This window comes from Sus scrofa, chromosome 5 (assembly GCF_054392235.1).
Source record: "Sus scrofa isolate SSC_HxYL_T2T_F1_AM1 chromosome 5, Sscrofa_HxYL_maternal_Yorkshire_Landrace_v2.0, whole genome shotgun sequence".
Classification (NCBI taxonomy): Eukaryota; Metazoa; Chordata; class Mammalia; order Artiodactyla; family Suidae; genus Sus; species Sus scrofa.
The window spans coordinates 50,987,814-51,006,445 of NC_139387.1; the positions used below are offsets into that span (position 1 = coordinate 50,987,814).

The 18,632-nt window shown below is 39.0% G+C and overlaps 1 protein-coding gene across 3 annotated transcripts in view; it reads left to right on the forward strand.

The window, feature by feature from the left end:
* The window catches only part of TMTC1 (transmembrane O-mannosyltransferase targeting cadherins 1), a 303,326-nt gene that overhangs the window by 260,206 nt on the left and 24,488 nt on the right, over positions 1–18,632 (forward strand). For all 3 annotated transcript variants that reach the window (XM_021092123.2, XM_021092125.2, XM_021092124.2), the window contains exon 13: positions 295–403. In XM_021092123.2, the coding sequence (XP_020947782.1) occupies positions 295–403 (109 nt within the window). The remainder of the gene's footprint in view (positions 1–294; positions 404–18,632) is intronic.

Sequence of the window (18,632 nt, forward strand, 5' to 3'; positions counted from 1 at the left end):
TTTACAATTTTAAATAAAACCCTCAAAAAAGTGTATAGCAAGATTTGGAAAGTAGAGAAATCAGTGAATAACCTGATTTCTAATCATTTACATCTTAACATCTCTTCCCACTGAGAATTCAGAGACAGAAACTTGTTAGCACCTTGAGAAAGTGTAGTTTAATTCATTTGCAGTAAAATCCAGAGTGAATCTGCTAATCTTTGCAAAAGGAAATGAGCTTTTCTAGTCTTATCAGAGGATTTAAACAAGGTTTTATTAAAAGATGTTCTTTTTTGCCCCTCTTATAATCTCTAGGTCTCAAGAGAAAAAGGAAGAGGCTATCACCTTACTGAAGGATTCCATTAAATATGGTCCAGAGTTTGCAGATGCATATTCAAGTTTAGCATCATTGTTGGCTGAGCAGGTAATTCTTTCCGTTTAGTTTCACAAAATATTTTTAAATTTTTTCTTTTGAATATATAAATAGTATGCAGATTTTTATATTGATTAATTTGTAAGTTTGTATTGGACAACTAATCTCTATGTCAGTTTTCTTCTTAAGAAATTACAGACCTAGTTTTCTCACTCCAATATTCTCTGTTACGTGGGTGGCCTTTAGGCAAGGATGGCCCACTATAGGCTATTGGTCTAGTCTCTGTCACTTTGGGACAAAATCTATCAAGAACAACACATGGTATTTGCTGGTTTTAATACTACTTATATTTTTCTGGGGAATTGCCAATGGACTAACTTCTTTGAATTCAAAATGGAACCAATTACCAATAATCTTATAGATCTTATGTCTTAATATCTGTTAGAAGATCACAGAGTCTTGTTGGATTGGCTCCATATGGAAGTTCCCAGGCTAGGGGTTGAATCAGCTACAGCTGCAGACCTAAGCCACAGCATGCAGCAATGCCAGATCCTTAACCCACTGATCGAGGTCAGGGATCGAACCTGCATCCTCACAAACACTAGTCAGGTTCCTAATCCATTGAGCCACAATGGAAATTCCCATGTTTTGAATCTTTAATAAAAGAATACTTCAGATGCATAAGCAAGGCACAGAGAAACTATTAGAGGAAAATCCACCTGGCCTCACACCTTTTGAGGGCAAATGATTTCATTTCTTCAAGGTATAAACTTACATAACAAAGGAAACCATAAAAAAAAAAAAAGACAACTTACAGAATGGAAAAATATGGCTTCAAATGATGCAACTAACAAGGGCTTAATCTCTAAAATATACAAACAACTTACACAATATGGCAAGAAAGCCAACAACCCAGTGGAAAAATGGGCAAAAGGCCTGAATAGACATTTCTTCAAAGAAGATATACAGGTGGCCAACAGGCACATGAAAAAAATGCTTAACATCAGTGACTGTTAAAGAAATGCATATCAAAACTACTCTGAGGTACCATCTCATGCCAGTCAGAATGGCCATCATTAATAAGTCCACAAATAACAAATGCTGGGGAGGGTGTGGAGCAAAAGGAACCTTCCTACACTGTTGGTAGGAATGTTAATTGGTACAACCACTATGGGAAACAGTATGGAGATACCTCAGAAAACTAAATATAGAACTACCATATGACCAGCAGTCCCACTCTTGGGCATATATCCAGACAGAACTTTCCCTGAAGGAGACCTATGCACCTATATGTTCACTGCAGCACTATTCACAATAGACAAGACAACCTAAATGTCCATCGACACATGAATGGATTAAGAAGATATGATACCTATACACAATGGAATTCTACTCAGCCATTAAAAAGAACAAAATAATGCCATTTGTAGCAACATGGAGGGAACTAGAGACTCTCATACTAAGTGAAATAAGTTAGAAAGAGAAAGCCAAATACCATATGATATCACTTATAGCTGGAATCTAATTTGCGGCACAAATAAACCTCTCCACAGAAAAGAAAATCATGGACTTGGAGAATAGATTTGTGGTTGCCAAGAGGGAGGAGGAGGAAGTGGGATGGACTGGGAATTTGTGGTTAATAGATGCAAACTATTGCCTTTGGAATGAATAAGCAATGAGATCCTGCTGTATAGCACTGCTGTCGCTTTTCAGAACAACTCTTCTCTATGCAAAACATGGTTCTCTCAACTTGTTTCTCATTTACTCTGGCTTCTAAACACTGTCTGGTCATGTGCTTTTCATAGTCTCTGGATGGTCCATTTTCTTTATGACTCAGTGGCTCGCATATGTTACTGGCTCTTTGAACTGTAGTTCAGTAATTTCAGGTGGAAGGGAGATACTTCCCTGGCTTGAGACTTTGTTTCTATTACATGACACCCTAAAATGAATGATATTAGCTGATTAGCATCCACATGACACTCTGGCTCAGATAGGAGATACAGTCAACTGAAATCCTTAAAAAATGTGAATGCTTATTAATCTGGGTCTCATCCAGTTCTCAGATAAGTTTTTATAAACTGGGATAAAAGAATCATTTCATTCTTTCTTTATTTTTTTATCCTTTTAGGGCCACACCTGTAACATATGTAAGTTCCCAGGCTAGGGATTGAATCGGAGCTGTAGCTGCTGGCCTGTACCACAGCCACAACAATGCAGGATCCAAGCCACGTCTGTGACCTACACCACAGCTCACGACAACCCAGGATCCTTAACCACTGAGCAAGGCCAGGGATCGAACCCACATGCTCATGGACACTAGTCTGGTTCATTATTACTAAGCCACAGTGGAAACTCTAAGCATTCTTCTTTTTCTGTATTTAATTTCAACTTCTTTATATCAGCCTGAAATTTCTAGGGTTTGAGGACTTTTTAGTTTTTTTTCTGCCATTTATTGTATCAGCGACCATTTCTAGATGTTTCATTTGGCAATGAATAAGAATTCTTCTAGTTACTTTATGTTTTGATTTTTTTCTTAAATGGTGCAAAGGTAGGTAGCAGGTAGGAAGCCCAACATTGTGTCTTTAGAATCTTCTCTTGAGGTTCATCTCAGTTTTAGTCAAGACTCTAGGTTATTCAAGTTTTGATTAATTTATTGAATTATATTATCATCTAGCTTACCTCCCTCGGCCTTAGCTATAAGGATGTTCAAAGACACCTTGTCAGACTCCTGCTGACATCCTTCCCCTGATTTAAGGTTGTGATTCTATCAAAAACGGGAAGCAAGATTCCTTCGGCATGCCCTGCCTTTACTGCAAGCATACTGCTGACTGACTCTTGACACCATTTCCTAGCTTCACTGCCAATAAAACTAGGAATGTAATAATCCTTTCTAGACTCTCTGTCTGGAATGAATATTGTGCTCCTTACCCTGTTGGAATTTGAAGATAGCAAGTAAATCTCTTTGGACACAGTGGAGAATTTGAGAAGGGAAAATTTGAAAAGTAGGTCAATAAATTGAAAACACACTGTATGGTGGAGAGTATTAAGGGCCACTGTGGAGCACAAATTTGAAACTGATAGATAATAGGAAGCAAAGTGAAGAGTCTGAGGAAAGTGCTTTGAAGCATGTGAGGAAGAAATTCTTATGGAAATCTGGGGGTCTTTCGGCGGAAGCTTTTCAGTGCATTCTGGTGTGAGTAGTTGAGAGCCTTGTTTCAGGAAGGTGGTGTGGGAATGGATAGACTGTCTTTCCGAAGAAGAATCCTTTTGTACTTAGGAACTGTCTGCATGTGAAGGCTGAAAAAAAAAGAAGAGTAAGAACTCCAGAGCAGAGCACCTAAAGGACAGAGAAGATACATGACCACTGATCACTGTGGGGAAGCTGTGGAGAAGCAAGATTTTAGGAAGAGAGGACATGAAATCAGCTGCAACATTTTTTCTCAGTTATATAAATTATATAAAAATGTAATGAAAAGTATGGAGGAATCAGAGAAAATAAATATACTTTTCACCCATAACATCTGGGAATAACAAATATTATCACTTTTTAATATCTTGGTCTTTTTTTTTTTTTTTTTTTGCTCTTGACTTTTCAGGGTCTTACTTGCAGGATATGGAAGTTCCCAGGCTAGGGGTCAAATTGACTGGAGCTATAGCTGCCAGCCTATGACACAGCAACTCGGGATCCAGGCCGAGTCTGCAACCTGCACCACAGCTCATGGCAAGGCCGAATCCCCACTGAGCAAGGCCAGGGATCTAACCTGTATCTTCATGGATACTAGTTGGATTTGTTTCTGCTGCACCAGGGTGGGAACTCCTCCTGGTCTATTTAATATATTTATTTTTTTAATCGAGGTATAATTGACCCATTACATTTTATTCGTTTCAGGTCTACAACATAATGAATGATTCAATATTTGTATGTTTTGCAAAATGATTATCATAATAGGTTCAGCACCATACATAGTTACAAAGTTTTTTTTTTATGATGAACACATTTAAGATTACTTTCATATGCAATTCAGTGTTATTAACTGTAGTCACCATGCTGTACATTATATCCCCAGGATGTACTTATTTTAAAACTGAAAGTTTGTATCTTTTGAGCTTTTTACAGATTTCATCCACCCCCATCCTCTGCAATGTGTTCTCTGAATCTGTGGGTTGCGTGGTTTGTTTTTTTTTTTAACTTTTTTGATTGAATTGTAGTTGAGGCTCAATGTTATAAGTTACAGGTGTGCGATATAATGATTTGCAATGTTTTAAGATTATACTCCTTTTATAGTTATTATGAAATATTGGCTACATTCCCTGTTGTACAATATATCCTTGTAGTTTATCTCATACATAATAGTTTGCACTTCTTAATCCCCCAACTCTACTGGTAACCACTAGTTTGTTCTGTGAATCTATTTTTTCGTTGTTGTTATATTCACTGGTTTCTTGCATTTTCAGATTCCACATTTAAGTGGTATCGTATACTGGTTGTCGTTGTCTGATTTATTTCACTTAGCATAATACCCTCTAAGTCCGTTCATGTTGTTGCAAATGGCAAAACTTCGTTCTTTTTATGATTGAGTATACATAATATGTAATTAATATACAATATATATCATATCTAATATATATCATATCTTCTCTATCCATTCATTTGTTAGTGGACACTTAGGTTGTTTCCATATCTTGGCTGTTGTAAATAATGCTGCTATGATGGTTTTAAATTAGTGTTTTCAGGATTTTTTTGGATATATACCCAGGAGTGGAATACTATGTCAAATGGTAGTTCTATTTTTAAGTTTTTTGAGAAAACTCCATACTGTTTTCCGCAGTGGCAGCACCAACTTACATTCCTACCAAGAGTTTACTCCACATCCTCGACATTTGTTGTTGTTCATTTTGATGATCGTCATTCTCACAAGTGTGAGGTGATATCTCATTGTGGTTTTGCTTTGCATTTCCCTGATGATTACTGATGTTTAGCATCTTTTTGTGTGCCTGGTAGCTATCCGTATGTCCTCTTTAGAAAAAAAAAATGTCTATTCAGGCCCATTTTTTAATCAGGTTTTCTTTTATGTTGAATTATATTAGCTCTTTATATATTTTGGAAATTAACCCCTTATCAGTTATATCACTTGCAAATATTCTATTTCAGTAGGTTGTCTTTTTGTTTTTTTGGATGCTTTCCTTTGCTGTGCATAAGCTTTTAATTACATCATTTTTTTTTTTAATTTTCACTTTTGTACCCTTTGCTTTAGGAATTAGATCTAAAAACACATTGCTATAACTTATGTCAAAGAGTGTTTTGCCTATGTTTTCCTCTAGAAGGTTCATGGTTTTTGGTCTTACATTTAGGTTTTGGATCCATTTTGAGTTTTATTTGTATATGGTGTTAGAGAATGTTTTAATTTCATTCTTTTACATGTAGCTGTCCAGTTTCCCCTGTACCTGTAATTGAAGAGACTGTCTTTTCTCCACTGTGTATCCTTGCCTCTTTGTTGTAGATTAATTGACAATAAGTATGTCAGGTTATTTCTGAGCTCTCTATTTGTCCAGTTGATCCATGTGTCTGTTTTTGCACTAGTACTATACGCTTTTGATTACTGTAGGTATGTAGTATATTCTGAAGTCAGGGAGTATGATTCATGTTTTTCATTTTTTGATATAAGGGAATCATGTAGTATTTGTCTGTCTCTGGCTTATTTTAATTAGAACAATGTCCCTACGGTCCATCCATGCTGTTGCAAATGGTAAGATTTCATTCTTTTAATGGCTGAATTATATGTCATTGTGTGTGTGTATTTGTGTGTATGTATGCATATATAACATTTCTTTATCCATTCATCCATGCCGTAGTGAATGGGAGGGTGCAGGTATCCTTTCAAGTTAGTGGGTTTTTATTTGTTTGCTCAACATTCACATATAGTTTATATCCTCTTCTTTTCACTTGCAGTTAAGTTATAGTTATAAATAATATTACACATATTTTCCTGGTGCTAAATGGCCTTCAAAAATGTCATTTTAATAGCTGCTTATTAATTTATGAAAATGATGAATTATAATTTTTTTAATAATATCCCAACTGTTGTTCATTTGGGTTCTTGTGTGTGTGTGTGTGCGCGCATGGGTGTGTGTGAACTTTTTTTTTTTTTTTAAATGATTTTTATTTTTGCCAAAAGCTACTTCTTTTTATTTATTTATTTATTTTTATTTTCCCACTGTACAGCAAGGGGATCAAGTTATCCTTATATGTATACATTACAATTACATTTTTTCCCCCAGCCTTTCTTCTGTTGCAACATGAGTGTCTGGACATAGTTCTCAATGCTATTCAGCAGGATCTCCTTGTAAATCTATTCTAAGTTGTGTCTGATAAGCCCAAGCTCCTGATCCCTCCCACTCCCTCCCCATCCCATTAGGCAGCCACAAGTCTTTTCTCCAAGTCTATGATTTTCTTTTCTGAGGAGATGTTCATTTGTGCTGGATATTAGATTCCAGTTATAAGTGATATCATATGATATTTGTCTTTGTCTTTCTGGCTCATTTCACTCAGAATGAGAGTCTCTAGTTCCATCCATGTTGCTGCAAATGGCATTATATCATTCTTTTTTGTGGTTGAGTAGTATTCCACTGTGTATATATACCACATCTTCCTAATCCAATCATCTGTTGATGGACATTTGGGTTGTTTCCACGTCCTGGCTATTGTGAATAGTGCTGCAATGAACATGCGGGTGCACGTGTCTCTTTTAAGTAGAGCTTTGTCTGGATAGATGCCCAAGAGTGGGATTGCAGGGTCATATGGAAGTTCTATGTATAGATTTCTAAGATATCTCCAAACTGTTCTCCATACTGGCTGTACCAGTTTTCATTCCCACCAACAGTGCAGGAGGGTTCCCTTTTCCCCACACCCCCTCCAGCACTTGTTATTTGTGGATTTATTAATGATGGCCATTCTGACTGGTGTGAGGTGATATCTCATGGTAGTTTTGATTTGCATTTCTCTTATAATCAACGATGTTGAGCATTTTTTCATGTGTTTGCTGGCCATCTGTTTATCTTCTTTGGAGAGATGTCTATTCAGGTCTTATGCCCATTTTTCCATTGATTGATTGGCTTTTTTGCTGTTGAGTTGTGTAAGTTGTTTATATATTCTAGAGACTAAGCCCTTGTCAGTTGCATCATTTGAAACTATTTTCTCCCATTCTGTAAGTTGTCTTTTTGTTTTCTTTTTGGTTTCCTTTGCTGTGCAAAAGCTTTTCAGTTTGATGAAGTCCCATGGGTTTATTTTTGCTCTAATCTCTATTGCTTTGGGAGACTGACCTGAGAAAATATTCATGATGTTAATGTCAGAGAGTGTTTTGCCTATGTTTTCTTCTAGGAGTTTGATGGTGTCCTGTCGTATATTTAAGTCTTTCAGCCATTTTGAGTTTACTTTTGTGCATGGTGTGAGGGTGTGTTCTAGTTTCATTGCTTTGCATGCAGCTGTCCAGGTTTCCCAGCAATGCTTGCTGAATAGACTTTCTTTTTCCCATTTGATGTTCTTGCCTCCCTTGTCAAAGATTAATTGACCATAGGTGTCAGGGTTTATTTCCAGATTCTCTATTCTGTTCTATTGGGCTGTCTGTCTGTTTTGATACCAGTACCACACTGTTTTGATGACTGTGGCTTTGTAGTATTTCTTTTTTTTTTTTTTTTTTTTTTGTCTTTTGTCTTTTTTTGTTGTTGTTGTTGTTGCTATTTCTTGGGCTGCTCCCGCGGCATATGGAGGTTCCCAGGCTAGGGGTTGAATCGGAGCTGTAGCCACCGGCCTACGCCAGAGCCACAGCAACGCGGGATCCGAGCCGCGTCTGCAACCTACACCACAGCTCACGGCAACGCCAGACCGTTAACCCAATGAGCAAGGGCAGGGACCGAACCCGCAACCTCATGGTTCCGAGTCGGATTCGTTAACCACTGCGCCACGACGGGAACTCCCTGTAGTATTTCTTGAAGTCTGGGAGAGTTATGCCTCCTGCTTGGTTTTTGTTTCTCAGGATTGCTTTGGCGATTCTGGGTCTTTTGTTGTTCCATATAAATGTTTGGATTGTTTGTTCTAGTTCTGTGAAAAATGTCATGGGTAATTTGATAGGGATTGCATGGAATCTGTAGATTGCTTTGGGTAGTATGGCATTTTTACAATATTGATTTTTCCAATCCAGGAGCATGGAATATCTTTCCATTTCTTTACATCTTCTTTGATTTCTTTGATTAAAGTTTTATAGTTCTTGGCATATAGGTCCTTTACCTCCTTGGTCAGGTGTATTCCGAGGTATTTGATTTTGTGAGGTGCAATTTTAAAAGGTATCGTATTTTTGTATTCCTTTTCTAATATTTCATTGCTGGTATACAGAAATGCAACTGACTTCTGAATGTTAATCTTATATCCTGCTACTTGGCTGAATTTGTTGATCAGTTCAAGGAGTTTTGGGGTTGAGTCCTTAGGGTTTTCTATGTATAGTATCATGTCATCTGCATACAGTGACAGTTTGATCTCTTCTCTTCCTATATGGATGCCTTTTATTTCTTTTGTTTGTCTAATTGCTGTGGCTAGGACTTCCAAAACTATGTTGAAGAGCAGTGGTGAGAGTGGGCATCCCTGTCTTGTTCCAGATTTGAGTGAGAAGGCTTTCAGTTTTTCCCCATTGAGGATTATATTTGCTGTGGGTTTATCATAAATGGCTTTGATTATATTCAGGAATGTTCCCTCTATACCCAGTTTGGCAAGGGTCTTGATCATGAATGGATCTTGGACTTTGTCAAATGCTTTTTCTGTGTCTATTGAGATGATCATATGATTTTTGACTGTTTTTTTTTGTTAATGTGGTGTATGATGCTGATTGATTTGCGTATGTTGAACCATCCTTGTGAACCTGGGATGAACCCTACCTGGTCATGGTGTATAATTTTGTTGATATGTTGTTGGATTCGGTTGGCTAAGATTTTGTTGAGAATTTTTGCATCTATATTCATCAATGATATTGGGCGATAGTTTTCTTTTTTGGTGGTATCTCTGTCTGGTTTTGGAATGAGGGTGATGGTGGCCTCATAGAATGTCTTTGGGAGTCTTCCTTCTTCTTCAACCTTTTGAAAGAGTTTAAGGAGGATGGGCACCAATTCCTCTTTATACGTTTGATAGAATTCACCTGTGAAGCCATCTGGTCCTGGACTTTTATTTGTAGGGAGTGATTTTATGACATTTTCAATTTCATTTCTAGTGATCGGTCTGTTCAGTTGGTCTGTTTCTACTTGATTCAGTTTTGGCAGGCTGTAAGATTCTAGAAAATTGTCCATTTCTTCCAGATTGTCAAACTTGTTGCCATATAGTTGTTCATAGTATTCTCTTATGGTTTTTTGTATTTCTGCTGTATCCGTTGTGATTTCTCCTTTTTCATTTATAATTTTGGTGATTTGGGTTCTTTCTCTCCTCTTTTTAGTGAGTCTGGCCAGGGGTTTGTCAATTTTGTTCACCTTTTCAAAGAACCAGCTCTGGGTTTTATTAACTTTCTCTATTGTTTTTTGAGTCTCTATTTTATTGATTTCTTCTTTGATCTTTATAATTTCCTTCCTTCTGCTGACTTTAGGACTTTTTTGTTCTTCTTTTTCTAATTCGTTTAGGTGGAGGGTCAAGTTGTCAATTTGGGATCTTTCTTCTTTTTTGAGAAAGGCCTGTATTGCTATAAATTTCCCTCTGAGCACTGCTTTCGCAGCATCCCATAGATTTTGAGAGGTTGTGTCTTCATTATCATTTGTTTCAAGGTAGTTTTTAATTTCCTTCTTGATTTCCTCATTGACCCACTGGTTTTTTAGTAGCATGTTGTTTAGTCTCCATGTAGTAGGTTTTTTCTCTTTCCTTTTCCCATGGTTGATTTCTAATTTCATGGCATTGTGGTCAGAGAAGATACTTGAGATAATTTCTATGCTCCTAAATTTATTGAGGTTAGCTTTGTGTCCCAATATGTGGTCGATTCTTGAGAATGTTCCATGAGCATTTGAGAAGAATGTGTATTCTGCTTTTTTTGGATGTGGTGTCCTGAAGATATCAATGAAGTCTAACTTTTCTATTGTTTCCTTTAGGATCTCTGTTGCTTTATTGGTTTTCTGTCTAGAGGATCTGTCCATTGATGTGAGGGGGATATTAAAGTCTCCTACTATGATTGCATTCTCATTAATATCTCCCTTTATGTCTGTCAATATTTGTTGTATGTATCTGGGTGCTCCTATATTTGGGGCATATATGTTGACGATAGTAACATCCTCTCCTTGGATGGATCCTTTAATCATTAAGTAGTGTCCTTCTTTGTCTTTCTTTATGTCTTTTGTTTTAAAGTCTATTTTGTCTGATATGAGCGTTGCGACTCCTGCTTTTCTGTCATGTCTATTGGCGTGAAATATTTTTCCCCAACTTTTCACTTTCAATCTTTATGTATCCTTTGTCCTAAGGTGAGTTTCTTGTAGACAGCATATTGAAGGTTTTTGCCTTTTTATCCACTCAGCCACTCTGTGTCTTTTGATTGGGGCATTCAGTCCATTGACATTTAAGGTGATAATTGATAGATGATTATTTATTGCCATTTTGAACCTCGTGTTCCAGTTGATTCTATGGTTCTCCATTCTTCCTTTTTTTTTTTTTTTTTTTTTGGTTGGATGGTCTCCTGTTATTATCTGCTTGAGTGTTTTGTTTTGTTTTGTTTTGTTTTTTCATTTTTTGCTAATGCAATATTTGGTTTTGGCTTGTGGTTGCCCTGTTTTTTAAGTATGCTAACCCCTTCCCATAATTGTGTGTTTTAGCCTGATGGTCCTGTAAGTTCAAACACTTCATTACTATATTAAAATTAAGAAGAGAGACATACAAACAAACAAAAAGGGTTATTTACTTCCTAACATCCCTTGCCCACATTTTATGGTTTTGATGACTCTTTTTTATTTTTTTCTTTTCAATTTTATTTTGTTTGAAGCATGTTCATGATTAAATCTGTATGCTGGCTTATTTGAGTGACTGCTCTCTGATTGCGGTTTCCGCAGTCCTAGTTCTTCCTCTTCTTTTTTTTTTTCCTTTTTTCTTCCCTTTCCTTCCTTTCTTTTTGGTTTAGAGAAGCCCTTTCAGTATTTCTTTTAGCCTGGGTTTTGTGTTGCTGTATTCTTTACGTTTTTGTTTGTTGGAAAAAATTTTTATTTCTCCTCCTATTTTAAGTGATATTCTTGCTGGATAGAGTATTCTAGGTTGCATATTTTTTCCTTTGAGCACTTTAAATATCTCTTGCCATTCCCTCCTGGCCTGTAGTGTTTCTGTAGAGAAATCAGCTGATAACCTTATGGGGGTTCCCTTGTAGGTAACATTCTGCTTTTCTCTTGCTGCCTTTAGGATCCTCTCTTTATCACTAACTTTTGCCATTTTTATTATGATGTGTCTTGGTGTGGGTCTATTTGGGTTCAATTTGTTTGGGGCTCTCTGTGCTTCCTGTGTCTTGAACCCAGTATCCTTTAGATTTGGGAAGTTTCCAGGGATAATTTCTTCAAATATATTTTCCATTCCCTTATCTTTTTCTACTCCTTCTGGAATTCCTATTATGCGTAGATTGGCCCGCTTTATATTATCCCATAGGTCTCTTATATTGCCTTCCTGTTCTTTGATTTGGTTTTCTGTCTGCTGACCTGATTGGGTGATTTCCATTATTCTATCTTCCTTATCACTGATTCGTTCTTCTGCATTATTCATTCTGGTTTTTACTGCCCCTAGTTCAGTTTATATCTCTGCAAATGAATGTTCTAGTTTTTCTTGGCTTCTCCTTATATGTTCTAGTTCCTTTCTGAGGGTATCTGCATTACTGTTCATATCTTCTCTTAATTCCTTCAGTATTTTCACTATTTCTCTTTTGAACTCCAGGTCTGTCTGACTGCAGAGATCTGTTTCATTGTTGACTGTTTTGGGTGAGTTCTCCTATTGGTTTGGCTGGGTGTGGTTTCTCAGCTTCTTCATCTTGCTTGTTGTTTTCTTTTTCCTGAGGGAGTTGTACTCTCTGTGACCAGGCAGCGTTTGCTTTGTCACTGCCCTGGAATGTTTCCTGAGGGCTGGCGTTGTTGGTCAGTCTTTTTTGAGGCAGTGTGGCTTTTCTGGAGTGTTGATGGGGCTAACAGGGTCTCTATGAAGCAAAGGAGGACTTCCTGAGGGCAGACAGGACTGGGAGGTCCACACTACGATGGTAGCAGATTTCACTCGGTCGGGCAGAGCTTGCTCTGGTGTTTTTAGGCTGTGGGGTTCTTGCAGGGGGTTGGCGGTGTTGGGCAGCTGTTCCTCGGGAGTGCAGCACCCCCTGAGGGCTGGAGCAGTTATCTGGGTAGCTTCGAAGCCAGGAGGCTCCTTCCCAGGGCATCCTGACTCAGAAAGACCGTCCAAGAATTAGGCAGATCTTTTCACGGCCCGGCCGGGCTTGTGTAGCTTTTCTGGGCTGCAGGGGGTCCTGCCTGGAGCTGGCAGTTCTATGCAGCTGATCCGTGAGAGCTTGGCACCCCCTGGGGTCTTGGGAAGCTAGCTGGGCCACTGCCAACCCAAGAGGCTCCTCCCCAGGGCAGCCCGACTCAGAAAGACTGTTTGAGAATTAGGCAGATCTTTTCAAGGCCTGGCTAGGCTTGATCTAGCTTTTCTGGGCTTCAGGCCTTTTCTCGGGGGCTGCTGCTGTTTGGTGCTGCTCTGCGGGGGTGTAGCCCCTCCAAAGGGCAAGCAGGCCTGTGCAGGGACAGCCCCTGCAGTGGTAGACTTAAGGCAATTGTTGAGGCCAACCCTCCCGGATGGCAGGCAGCCCCAGGTCCAGCGAGTGCGTAGGGGGTGTAGGGGGTTGGGGGAGGGGATGCACTGGGAAGCACAGCTTTCTGCTAGCTAGCGGGCCGGTAAGCTTGCTGTGGCATGGGGAGTATTCTATGGGGACCCACCCCTTCTTCCCTCCCCTCCCCAGCTCGGGTGCAGACCAGGCTCTTCTCCCAGGTTCCCTCTGATGTGGCTTTCCACTCCCCCGCCCCTAGAGTATTGCTCCCTTCCTCTGCGACAGCTTTGCTTTCTAGTCTCCCAGGCAGTCTCTGCCCCGTCAAACTTGACAGACCAGTTTCTAGACCTCCCAAGCAGTCTCTGCTCCACCCCACCCCCCAGCCCTTTCCTGAGGACTAACCTCTGGAGCCGAGGTCTCGGTGCCCAGCCCCGACCCAGACATCTCAATTTTTGGTGACTGTGCCCATAGTTTAGACGGTCCGTTCAGTTCTCGATCTACTTTTCAGAACTCCAACTTACTGCTACACTCTTCTCTGCATCTGGAGATTCCTCTGGTTCGTTTGATCTTTCCCCCCAGTAGGTGACTTTCCAGGGTGCAGGATCCCTTTCTCCTCCGCAGTTCCCTTTCAGGAGCGCCCGTCCTGCTCGGATTCACCTTCTGTCACTCTCCTCTTTTCTCTTGTTTTACCTAGTAATGTCATGAACTTCTTGCCATTATTGGAGTTTAGGTTCTTCTGCCAGTGATTGGTTGCTGTTCTGTGGGAGTCATTTATCCTGTAGATGTGTTTTTTTGTTGTTGTTGTGTTTGTGGGAGAGGGCGAGCGTGTCCCCCTACTCTTCCGCCATCTTGTCTCTGAACTTTTCTTTATGGCTTTTTTAAAAACAATAGTTTGAATCATTTTTCCAATGATAGATTTCTAGAAGTAGAATTCCCATGTCAAAGAGTATCTGCATATTTCATGACTCTTGAGATGCATTACTAAATTGCTTTTCAAAAGAAACCAGTCTGCTCTGCCATCAGTAGTGTGTAGCCTTTAAGTCTTGAATATTCGTGGAACACTTAAATGGAAATAGCATATGGACAGATGACAGTGGGCGAGATCAAGGCTGGAAAGATCAATTTAGGACTTGAAATAAATGAATCCATATTATGAAAAGGTAATTTCTCTGAGGGAAAATAAAGAGTAGAGTAGAGGAGGGGAAACCTTAAAAGAATTTTTAATCTTTTCATTTTGTAGATAAAAATGGGAGGTGCACAGAACTAAGTGCTGCTTATTATCCTACAGATAACTAGTGTAAAGACCAAGACCAGAGCCCGGTAACTCGACTCCTCCCCCGCTGTTCTTTCACTGTATGATGCTGGGGTCCCATGATTGGACTGTGGTCTTGGCTCGTGGTCATTGGGGTTGGGTGTACAAGGGTCCAGATGAGAGGGGGGAAGAAAAATGATAGAGGAAACCCAAGAGGGTGAGTTGTCATAGATGTTAGATACATGAAAGGATCCAGAAAAAGGCTGTTCTCTGTCTCCTGCCACAGAGATTCAAGCAAACAAAACAAAATAAACTCTTAGATTTGACATCAGGGTGGTCTCTGGGTAACTAGTGTATTTTGGCTCTCCGTTGGCATTCAGAACTGGCTGTACTCCAGCTTCACAGGTCAGATTGTAAATATTTACAGAAACACCATCATTTTTAACCAGCCTATTCTTGCCATAGATTACAGAGCCTGCATGATACAAGCAGTAAAGGAAATAAAGTTAACGTTATGACTCTGACCCACTCTAAGTTAGTGCTAGCCCCCAGTTTATAGCCTATCAAAAAACTGAATTTATTTGATGACACCTAAAATACTTTTTGTGTATTTTGGGGTATGACTTCACCTGATACAAGAATGAAAAGAAAAGTGGAACAATAAAACATAAGTTGGAATCTCCAATCAAGAGGAAGAGTGGTCTGGAGTCAATTTCTTACCTTTAACAAGTGTGAGCTTTGGGGTAGATTCTACCATGTATACCATTGCATGTGTGGTCACGTCACCTTGAGCTGAACCCTATCTTAATAATGTATTAATTTAATTAATCAACACATATTTATTGAGCACTTAAAGTATTAGAAATTGACAGAACACTGTAAACCAGATATAATGGAAAAAATAAAAAATCATTTAAAAAATTGTTGAAGTAGCAAGGTATGGGTCTTCACTCATGGAGCTTAGACTCTAGAAGGGAAAGATACTCCTAAGCAAAGAATTACCACCCTCTCCCCAACATGTTAACACAATGGTGACAAATGTGAAAAGAGAGAGACCAGTGAGGATGCTATAGGTACCTAACCTAATGTGAGAAGGGGCATGGGGACCAGGAGGCAGTGGCCAAAGAGTGATATTTAATCTGATGCCTTAAGAACATGTAGATAGCAACAAAATAGAAATTATTACAAAAAGCTTTCTGGTTAGAGGAATTAAACCATGTGGAGTGGACAACAGCATGATCCCTTCTTACTACGGAAGCAGAGTCATACGCCTGGAAGTGCAGAAAAGGAGGCAAAATGGCATGAAAAGCATTTGGAGATGGAGAAAGCTGCGGTTCTATGCAAAGTAATCCCCCCCCCCCAACTCTTTCCCTGGTCTCTTGACTTTGTTACACACCTGTGGTCGCTACCTTTGTCATACTTTCTCTCCAGCCTTTATTTTATGATTCTTGGCATTTCCTCTTTCAAGTAATTCTTTCTTAAATTGTCACAGGGTGATGTTGATCACAGGCTGCTGGATGATGAGAAAATTCAGGATTAGAAGTACCTAACATGTCCTTGGTGAGGCAGGATGCCAAGTGAATTGATTCATTTCAGTTGAATGAGACATCAGCTACTGGTAGCACGTTTCTCATAAATGTCCATATCAGTGACTAATGGGAGAAGACTCTTCAGTAAAGAAAATAAAACAAAGGAGAGGATGAGAAAGCAAGTATCTCTGCTTGGTGTTTTGAGCTGCTATGTCTTAAAAGAGTTTCTCAGAGAAGTCATTGACATGAGTTTTAAACTCATCCCGTGGTCCTCTACCCCCCAGGCTTGTAATAGTAAACAAAGTCATTTGGCTAATGGGAAGATACCTTATGACTCTGTGTGTGTTTATCATTGACCAGAGTCCAAGTACTTCCAGAAAGCAGCTCAGATGCACAGCCATAATGGCAGAGCACGCAACCTTCTATCCCTGTCTCTATAGCTCTTTCACCACTTTGGAACTCCACCCCCTACACCTGTTGTACAGTAAGGATATGTTGTTACAGGCCATTCATTAAGACAGCTATTCACAAAGGTTTGACTAGAGATCCCTGAGGTCCAAGAAGTTCTGTGCAGTTTTTTGTTTTTTGTTTTTTATTTTATTGGTGTTGACTTACAATGTTGTGTTAGTTTCAGGTGTATAGCAAAGTAAGTCAGTCATAAATATGTGTATATCCATTCTTTTTCAGATTCTTTTCCCATATAGGTTCTTACAGAATATTGAGTAGATTTCTCTGTGTGATACAGTAGATTCTTGTTAGGTATCTATTTCATATATACTAGTGTATATAAATTAATCCTTAATTCCTAATTTATCCCTACCCCACCCCTACATTTCCTCTTTGGTAACCAGAAATTTGACTTTGAAATCTGTGAGTCTGTTTTGCAAATAAGTTATTTTTATCTTTTTTTTTTTTTTTTTTTTTGTCTTTTTTAGGACCACCCCCATGGCATATGGATGTTCCCAGGCTAGGGGTCGAACTGGAGCTATAGCTGCTGGCCTATGCCACAGCAGTGCCAGATCCAAGCTGCATCTTCAACCTATACCACAGTTCATGGCAATACCAGATCCTTAACCCACTGAGCGAGGCCAGGGATCGAACCTGCGACCTCAGGGATACATACTAGTCAGATTCGTTTCCACTGAGCCACGGTAGGAACGCCCTCTTTTGTGTCATTTTTATTAGATTCTACATATAAGTGATAGCATATATTTGTCTTTCACTGTCTGACTAACTTAACTTACTATGATCTTCTCTGGGTCTACCATGTGGTGCAAATGACATTATTTTGTTCCTTTTTATGACTGAGTAGTATTCTAGTGTGTGTGTGTGTGTGTGTGTGTGTGTGTGTGTGTGTGTGTGTGTATCCCACATTTTCTTTATCCATTCCTCTGTCGATGGATAATTAGGTTTTAATTAATATTAACAAGTAATTTGCCTTTTTTTACTCTCATTCTCTCCTGAATCTACCGTAGTTCTTTAGAGGCTACATGATGTATTCACAATCATGGAAAAAGTGTGAAAATATTCTCCCCTTTCCAACTAAACATCTTCATGAGATCAGGTTCATTTATACACTTCAACTAAAAGACATAGAAATAGATTAGTACAAAAGGAGATTTAGAACAAGCTGTCTTCTATCACGCCAGACATTGAAAAGACTTGGAAAAATTACCACTATTCTTTTTTTTTTTTTGGCTTTGGAAAATATATTTTTCCTATAAATGTGTTGCGTTTCACTTGTTTATTATTTAAAATATTTAATATCTAAATAAATATTAGTTTATATTAGTTTATTAAGTAAAAGTTTCTCAGCTTCATTTCTGTTGTGGTAACCATGATAGATGTAGCCCACATAAACAAAGCTCTTTGGGTTCTTAAGTAATTTTATTTTATTTTATTTTATTATTATTATTTTGTCTTTTATAGGGCTGCTCCCGTGGCATATGGAGGTTCCCAGGCTAGGGGTCTAATCGGAGCTGTAGTCGCTAGCCTACACCATAGCCACAGCAACGCAGGATCCGAGCTGCATCTGCAACCTACACCACAGCTCATGGCAACGCCAGATCCTTAACCCACTGAGCAAGGGCAGGGACCGAACCCGCAACCTCATGGTTCCTAGTCGGATTCGTTAACCACTGCGCCACGACAGGAACTCAGGGTTCTTAAGTAATTCTAAAGTGCAAGAGAGTCTTAAAACCAAGAAGTTTGAGGATGGCTGCATCACATAAGCCCAAGTCCATGTGTCCTCCTGGTTGCTGCATCTTGAAATATAAGGAATATTTTTCAGAGTTCCTGTTGTGGCTCAGTGGGAACATAGTATCCATGAGGATATGGGTTAAATCCCTGGGCTTGCTCAGGGGATTAAGGATACAATGTTACTACAAGCTGAGGCATGGGTCACAGATACAGCTCAGATCTGGTGTTGCTATTTCTGTGGCGTAGGTGGGCAGCTGAAGCTCTAATTCCATCCCTAGCCTGGGAACTTCCATATGCCACGAGTGTGGCCATGAAAGAAAGAAAGAAAGAAAGAAAGAAAGAAGGAAGGAAGGAAGGAAGGAAGGAAGGAAGGAAGGAAGGAAGGAAGGAAGGAAGGAAGAAAGAGAAAGAAAGAAAGAAAGAAAGAAAGAAAGAAAGAAAGAAAGAAAGAAAGAAAGAAAGAAAGAAAGAAAGAAAGAAAGAAAGAAAGAAAAAGAAAAACC